The 7,878-nt window shown below is 34.8% G+C and overlaps 1 protein-coding gene across 1 annotated transcript in view; it reads left to right on the top strand.

Moving 5' to 3' along the window:
* The window catches only part of LOAG_18707 (hypothetical protein), a gene marked incomplete at its 5' end in the record, with an annotated part of 13,667 nt that extends 7,131 nt beyond the window's left edge, over positions 1 to 6,536 (top strand). Inside the window, 17 exons of the mRNA XM_020451370.1 lie at positions 558 to 855; positions 969 to 1,054; positions 1,260 to 1,455; positions 1,648 to 1,800; positions 1,895 to 1,976; positions 2,258 to 2,392; positions 2,686 to 2,898; positions 3,132 to 3,309; positions 3,622 to 3,726; positions 3,977 to 4,114; positions 4,371 to 4,468; positions 4,657 to 4,855; positions 4,940 to 5,017; positions 5,178 to 5,289; positions 5,541 to 5,650; positions 5,762 to 5,948; positions 6,234 to 6,536. Of these exons, the coding sequence (XP_020304850.1) occupies positions 558 to 855; positions 969 to 1,054; positions 1,260 to 1,455; positions 1,648 to 1,800; positions 1,895 to 1,976; positions 2,258 to 2,392; positions 2,686 to 2,898; positions 3,132 to 3,309; positions 3,622 to 3,726; positions 3,977 to 4,114; positions 4,371 to 4,468; positions 4,657 to 4,855; positions 4,940 to 5,017; positions 5,178 to 5,289; positions 5,541 to 5,650; positions 5,762 to 5,947 (2,367 nt within the window). The 3' untranslated portion in view covers position 5,948; positions 6,234 to 6,536. The remainder of the gene's footprint in view (positions 1 to 557; positions 856 to 968; positions 1,055 to 1,259; positions 1,456 to 1,647; positions 1,801 to 1,894; positions 1,977 to 2,257; positions 2,393 to 2,685; positions 2,899 to 3,131; positions 3,310 to 3,621; positions 3,727 to 3,976; positions 4,115 to 4,370; positions 4,469 to 4,656; positions 4,856 to 4,939; positions 5,018 to 5,177; positions 5,290 to 5,540; positions 5,651 to 5,761; positions 5,949 to 6,233) is intronic.
* Between the last annotated feature and the right edge of the window lie 1,342 nt (positions 6,537 to 7,878).

Genomic DNA, 7,878 nt, shown 5'->3' with positions numbered 1-7,878 from the left:
AACTTTCGGTGCAACAGACTGTAATTCAATGATTATATTCAAACTACTGGAGGGTCTTTTTGACTTAAAAAATCACAACATCCAAAAATATAGAAGCGTTTCGAATTGCTTTAGTAGCAGAAAAAATCAGTAGCCTATTCTGCTGCTCAATATCCTGAAAAATCATTAGTGGGTATGGCTTGCTGTTCATGGGCACAGCTTAGCAGAAATAAATGGATATATTAGCTGTATAACAATAATACAAATTAGAATAAATGGCACATTTGCAACTAAGCGAAGCATTTCAATATCGGTATTATATACTGAAGACATCAAAGGTGAATTCATTGAAAAGCAGTAAAAAATATGAATTCATGCTGTCCACCAACTCCAATGTTTCATTCCTGCTCTCAGCAGGAGTTGATGAGTGGTTCTGATATACGTCAGTTTGTATATGACCTAGTAGTTTTTAAAATAGGATTTGATACGAAATCATTGTAAGGCGTATAACATGCAAAATATTTGTCAAGTATGTTTTAACAAATCAGCAGCTGAATACTGAAATCTAATATTTTCAGGAATGTCACAACAGTTTGTTAGATTCAGTTTTCAAAAGAGGACATGAGTGCGAATCGACAGGTCGACTCACACGTAAAAGACCGATTTCCTATGAACAGCTCTATCCTTCTTTATTTAGCCGACGGCGTAAGTCAAATACCGTCAAGACTCCTGCAGTGGCACAACTAAATGTTTTTGACTCTGTTGAATCCGATGATACTAAACTCAAAAGTGGTACCGAAGATGGTGATGCTCTTTTGTCAGGGTACTTACCGTCGAAGCAAAAACGAAAACGCGCGCAGAATTCGATTGCTGATAGTCAGTTTTTATATTATTTTCAGCTAATTTCTGATTGTGATTCAACACTTCCTTTTGAAAAAATGAAATATGTATTTTCTTTTTTTTTTTTGAAAAAACATAGTGTATTTTAGGCAAGCATTCTGATGAGAAACATCAGGAATCGTTTGACGAAAAACTGGAATTTGATACAAATATTTGCAACTCCGAAGAAGGAAAGGTAATCCTTTCTGCTTTATAACATTTCATTTATTGCATCATAAGTGTTCGTATTTTGAATGTAGTCACGGTTTTACCTTACCTTCTCCATTGCTAGCAAATATAAAAAAGAAGTTTGGACTAAAATTTTCATTGATGCCAGTTTTTATATTGTAGTTCGAAGTATTTATTATCAGCTCGTTATACATCATTTATTTATGGATCAGATCAATTCTTGTCCGAGAAGCAGTAATTTGACAGATTATGATGGTGAATATGATGGAGCAAGCAGGAAGGCCTCAACTGATGTGATTAAAGCAGAGAGCATTGGAAGTGCTGCAGACTTACATCGTTCAGGAGAAAAAACAAGCAGTTCGGTGCGGGATGGAAGAACTCTGTCAATATCTGAAGGAGCAGAGCAAGGTAATTCATATTTATCAATCGATATTTATTGAAGAAAACATATCGGTAGTCTGGACCATTTTTTTCCGTATTTAATTATATTCTGGATACTAATCAACTCAGAAATTCTGATACCTCGCTTCATATGATGCTTGCTCAGTATAGTGCTTAATTGATTTTCGAATATAGTTATTTTACGGACATTAGTTTTAGATACAACAATTAGCTCTACGAGTATGCGTCGCCGCAGAGTCCGTTTAGATTCAGAAGGAACGAACGATTTGTCTTCGAACATGTCGCAGTCAATATCGAAAGGTCAACGACGGAAAAGCAGTATGTCAGTTGATGTTGATACTACAAAACCTGGTGAGATTATTTCGAAGTTGAAGATCTATGGTTCTGCAAATGCATATTTATCTTGTCACTAATCCAAATTGATTTAGTAAATACTTCATTTCAGAGGGGAATGAAATCCATATTTCTACTCGATTAAGAAACAAGCGAGCAGACTCAAAGTCAGCTCCTGATAAAACAAAGCAGAAGTAGGTTTGAAAGATGTTATGACTGATTTACGAGTTATAAAAAAATATAAGAGATAGAATTGTTAAAAACCCTCACTGCTTGATTCTGCTGGAAAAGTTAAATCAGCTTTACAAATTGCTTGGAAATCGAAATTCGGAAGGAAGCAACGCGGTTCATGCTAAATTTAAAAATTCGTAAAATGGACATTTGAAAAACTTTAACATTTGTAATAAATAAAGGGAAGTGGTTTACATTTTTATAATTTTTATATTCTCTTAGATGTTGCTTTTTTAATTTCCAGATTACCACACCAAAACATGCCATATTTCAAACGTATTGCTCAGCGCCGAAAACTTAATCCACTTGCCATTGGTTTAAAAAGTCGTTCAAGCGACGACAATCCGTCATTTTTCTATCGAGAAATCTTGTTGCGAGGGTTTGTTAATTTTTCGAACTGCGGAAGATGAAAAAATCACGGGATATTTAGCCGCATTATGTCGTTTTTGTTGGCTGTTGTATTGTATTTACACACCGGCCTCTCTACTGTTTTGAAGTTTCGGACAACCACACCATATCTTGATAGTTGAACATGCAACTATGGTTCAGTAAAACCAGGAGCTTATTTCTACTCGATTCTGAACTATGTCAAAAACTATTAGCTTATCGCATTGTTTTATTTAGAACAGACTAGATAATTTCAGATCTGATTGAGTGGGTTTATGATTTCAGTGATGATCTAAAAAAAGAAGATGGTGGGGATGCAGTTGTGGATGTGGATTCAGAATTAGCCGTCGAAGGTGATGATGAGGCGCCAGATGGTCGTTCAGCAATCAGTGTGGCATTTGAAATCAACAAGATCATACCGAGACCAGAAGTGGATAACGAAGAAGAACTGAAAGTTGAACATGGATATCTGCTAACGTTGGATAACGTCAAAACAATGTATCTGCATAATTTGAACTTCATGCTTTCTGAATTAGTTTAGCAATCAAATTGGGTGCATTTAATAGGAGGTATTGGATCAAATCTTTGTAAGCTGTGGGCGATATTGGGTTAATTTGTTAGAGTAATTTGAGGTGTTTTTGCGCAAGGTTAAACTATGGACTTGACTGTGCTGAGTTGTACCTGCAGAAAGATTTTTGGTCGAATTTTGTTAGGCGATATGATTAATTAAGATTTGCAAACGAAGTGCTGGATCGAAAGCGTTTACTGAATGACATGTTAACCATTATCTCGGCGCAGTATTGCTCCGAGGTTTCATCCCAGAATGTATTTGGTGGTGCTTCAATACGCTACAATACGATGGTGAAGAATGCCCACCGATTGCGAGATAAGGCTTTGCTATTCACTAAGGTTTGGCTGCAAGTTTTATCGAAACTTATTAGCGGATAGAATAACCATTTGTTATTAAATATCTTTCGGACAAATCATATGCGCTCAATTTCTGTTAGTTGAGTGAAAATGAAAATCAGTCGGTCCTCAATGTTTTGATTTTCCATCTCATTGTTTGATAAGAAAGTTCAGAAGCAGTGTTAACTAGTTATGAGCAAACCACAGCTAAAGTACTTCATTAATCAGTATGATTGTATTTATCTGGTTCTGGCTTTCTTAATCATGATTTATGTTTTCTCTGCGCATTTTCTGGTTAATATTCCTTTACTTCAGGATCAACGGGAGAATGCAAAATGGGCACACCAAATATTTCTTAGACATTTGGTTTTACCAATGTTGGCTACTTATATCGATTTGTTGAGATTTTGCATGACAATAGTTAGTACTATGTTTGATGTTTGTAGAATAGTTAGAATGCAGTTCGAAATGATTACTTTATAGACTTTGGCTTTTCTTATAATGCTAGAAAAAATCCTGAATAGCCAAACACAGAATTTTTCTAAGCGTGGAATCCTCTTTTGAATTTTTACGCTCTGAATGAAAAATGTTCCTTAATTTTATGAAGTCTTAGGAACTTTTTTTGGTTTTTTCATATTTCTCTGTTCATATTTAATATGGGTGTTTTTAGGGTCGGTATCTGCTAAATTTCCTTCTAGACCAAAGCACTACAGACAAAGTTTTGAACAAAGTGAATGCTTGCATTCAGGACTTTATTTCTGAAAAAGTGCTGGATCCACAAACTGTCGCTATCTCTAAAACGCTTACTGTGCGAGTTTTTTTTTCTTTTTTTTTAGATTGAAACTCATTTCGGATCTCATTAAACTTACTTCCTTTAACTTACTGATCCCTATTTATTAACTTTCATGTGCTGCATTTTTTACAGCAGTCGAGGAGCAGAAGATATGTATCATTTTTGTCCTATTCCGATGCGTAACAAGTGTCAGACTTCGAACTTGAGATTTCTTAAGATTTATTAACTTTAAAACGGATTATACTGAAATATAAAAAAGGAAGATTTCCAGAAAAGGCATGCAAAAAATATTTGTTTGCTGACTGTTTCACCGACTTTCACGCATGCTGAATATCGTTCAAGATCAAGATCACACGAATACATGTTTCGGTAAGCGTCTTTTGGTTCGTATTACTTTTTTTTTTAGAAATACTGATTAAAATCCACTTCCAAACTTCCAGAGAATTCTTCTCCATTATTGCCTAGAATGCGCTACTTTGAGACATATTTTTCTTTTTTTTTTTGGCGATTCATTTTCAAGGAACCCTGTATGATTTAAACTTTCAGTCTTTTTTTAGGGTTTTACTTCCGAATGTAGCAGATAGAGTGGAACCTGTACGATTGAATTTACCAGCTGCACAAGATATATCTGTATGTGAAGCTGTTGATTACTGCATCCGGTTGGTATCACGTAAGGTAGTGGAAGTGCATCGAAAATATCCAGATCTTAAAATTGTTTTGGTCGGTTGGGGAACATCTTGTGTTATAAATCATCAGGTAAGTTATGTATTTATAAAAGTGCAGTCCTTGTACTTGTTGAATAAGGAACTTTTGGCTGATCTAAATACTATTGTATTTCAGGTCGTTCAGTGTATGCCAAATGTATCCGCTATTATCAATTTTGCCTTTCCGATGAAGACAGCCGATGGACCACGGGGTGTAAGTTTCGGTTGCGTGGAATTGTTTTTGTGTTATTTTAACTTCGTTACTTTTGTATTCAATCCTTCTGGTAAATATTTTCGACTCTTTCCAGTTAGAAGATTTATAATATTGATATACTTGAAGCTCTTCGGGATAATTCAGAAATAGCATAGTTTAGGATGTTGACGATGATATACTACTTACATACTGTCCAACACTATTTGTTATTGGCGATCAGGCGACTGACTGTGATGTCCGTGATCTGCAAGTTATGGCAACAAGAATGATTGGTTTGTTGCCCCAGCACAGATTATGATTTTAAAAGAATAATAATATATCTAACATATCGTAGAAAGCGGAACTGCATATTTCTCGTGCTGAGTGTCTTAATGAACTACTTGTTCGTCATGTTTACTAAATCCATTATATGTTGTACATTCATCGTAGAATATTGAAACGTAAAGTACTACATAACATTTTAGAACATATCTTTGATTGAAAGATAAATAAAAGGCTACTGAATTTAATTTGTGACTTTCAGCCCCCACGGGAGTAATTGTTGTTGGTTCATCAAATTGTGATTTGCATCCCTCAACATTGCGGTTAACCATCGAGCGATTTACTCGTCGAACCGTACAGAGAGCCTTACTGGTGTGTTTCACTTATTTCAAACTCTGATTATATTTTGTATTTGTGGTATGTTGGTGCTGATTTTATTTTTCTAGTTGTTTTCGTATACCTCAACTAAGGAGCATTTTTCAGGATGATGTAGTCGATTTCCTGCAATTATATTGTTCCTCATCAACCACACACTCCTTTCGTTTGCATCCACTAAAGCTTGTTGAAGTGAATGATGTAGATTTGTCAATTCTGCGTACTTCCAGTCTTTTCTCGGGTAGTCAGACCAAATCAACTAAACCCGGCTCTATATTAAAAGCTGGCAAATAAGGTATACATCAGACAAGTGTATATTTAAAATGTTTTGTTTAGAGATTTATTACAAGTCAGGAATTTCCATAAAAACTGGTTTTGACGATAAAGTTAAAGGGAAATTACTTTTCTTCCATTGAGGTTTTCTCTGATCTTTCCCACTTCTATTTTACTTTGTGAGAACAAGGGATTCAAGAATTAAAGGGAAGGGAGTAGATATTAAAAATTCTATAAATATAAATCCCTTCCTATAAACGTTGTGTAACCTTCTTAAACTTGCTGTTAACGCTTTTTTTTTTTTCAGGTCACTGAATATTCTGCTGAAAAACACTTGTAAGAAATGTCTTAGAGACGTTCCATACAGGACCAATATCTTTCCGCAAAATGTGAATCTCATTATGCTTTTCAGATTACGTATGTATTTATATAGTTCACGCGTTCCATTTAGTTGTCATTTAGTTTGTTTAGTTGTTAGTTATTTTAAGGTTGTACGAGTAACATATCAACTTGTCCCACATTGAAATAGCAAAATGAGTTAGTAATGTTCGTGTTACATATAATTCAGTAACATATTTACTATGGGCTCACTAATGGCATTACTTTCTTCTGAGTTACTGTTTCGATAGTTAAACTGAAAAGGTATTATGGAAATCAGATAATGTACAGAGATGAGGGAAAGTAAATACTGGTGGTCGCCCACATGTTAGTATATTGCAGTTGATTAATTAATGCGTTATTTTTATTCTTTCCATCTCGACAAAGCATTATGAGTCAACGCCTGTCATGAACCATGAAGGTATTTATGCACCAAAAACTGCTCCGCAATCGAAATCTTCTGCAGTTCACAACGTTGTGGGACACTCATCCTACTGTTACTGTTTGATCTCGTTTTTACTTATATGGAAGTTGATTCTTAAGTTTTTTTGCAGTACTCTGAAGGTGAGATTTCATCGAAGATGGTTTTTCATTTTGATTTTTGATTGAAGCTTTATAAAAGTGTATTTTCAACTCTTTTTGTTCGAAATGTTTGATTTATCTTAGTTTTGTTGTTGATTCGGTTTCGAAAGTTTTCTGAGATATGTGTGTGCGTTCTTTTTTTATTTCTTTGGTTTTTTTCTTTTTATGTTTATATTTTACCAATTACATTGTAAGGCTAAAAGCGCCTTCTTTCGTTTCACAAAAATGCCGAGAAAACTATCCATTTTTGACCTTATCTGTATGTGTTTGGGATGTGACCTTCGACATCTGAACAATGGAAACACAAAGTTCTTTTTTCCTTGTGTTGATTAAACATTTTGGAAGTCTTTAGTACTCTTGTTGAATCTTGTTCATTAAAATTTAATTGAAGGGCTATAAATTTCTCTGAAGTAGAAGGAGTTTGCTAAAGTTTGCCAGTAGAGAATAGGAAAATTTCAAATTGACCTTTCATAGTGTCCCTTATGAAGCTAATTGGTCAGAACTATTTCTTGCTTTTTGATGATAGGAAGTAAATGAGAGAAGAAAGAAGTGCAGGACAGATATAACACCAATATAGTCTTGTCTGAAGGGCGGCACATTTTGGTCCATATAGTCAAATTTTTATCCTGCTGAATATACTACCTACTGTTTAAAATCATAGAGGAGTTGAATCTTCTTCATTTTTTTTTATTTGTGGAAGCTGGTCTGTTCATAACGAATTGTCTATGCCTGAGGCTGAAACTGACTAATATGCAATTTGATAGGTGATGGTCGCAAAAGAGTTCGATATGCAGAATAAGAGATAATATGTTATATGTTTACTTAAAATTGTAATCAAGGAGGAGAAAGGTTGTCACATTTTGATCGAATGATAGTGGCTGTTTAAATCATTTCCATCAGACTACATTTGCTTTTGGAAGACCCCCCATGCAGTAAGCAGTGACTAGTGGGGAAATGTCCCCGTGGTTCTGGTGGTTCTGGTTTTGGGTTTG

Source organism: Loa loa, assembly GCF_000183805.2.
Source record: "Loa loa unplaced genomic scaffold supercont3.458, whole genome shotgun sequence".
NCBI lineage: Eukaryota > Metazoa > Nematoda > Chromadorea > Rhabditida > Onchocercidae > Loa > Loa loa.
Note: the sequence above shows the minus strand (reverse complement) of the source record. Positions and strands in the feature narration are given on the sequence as shown.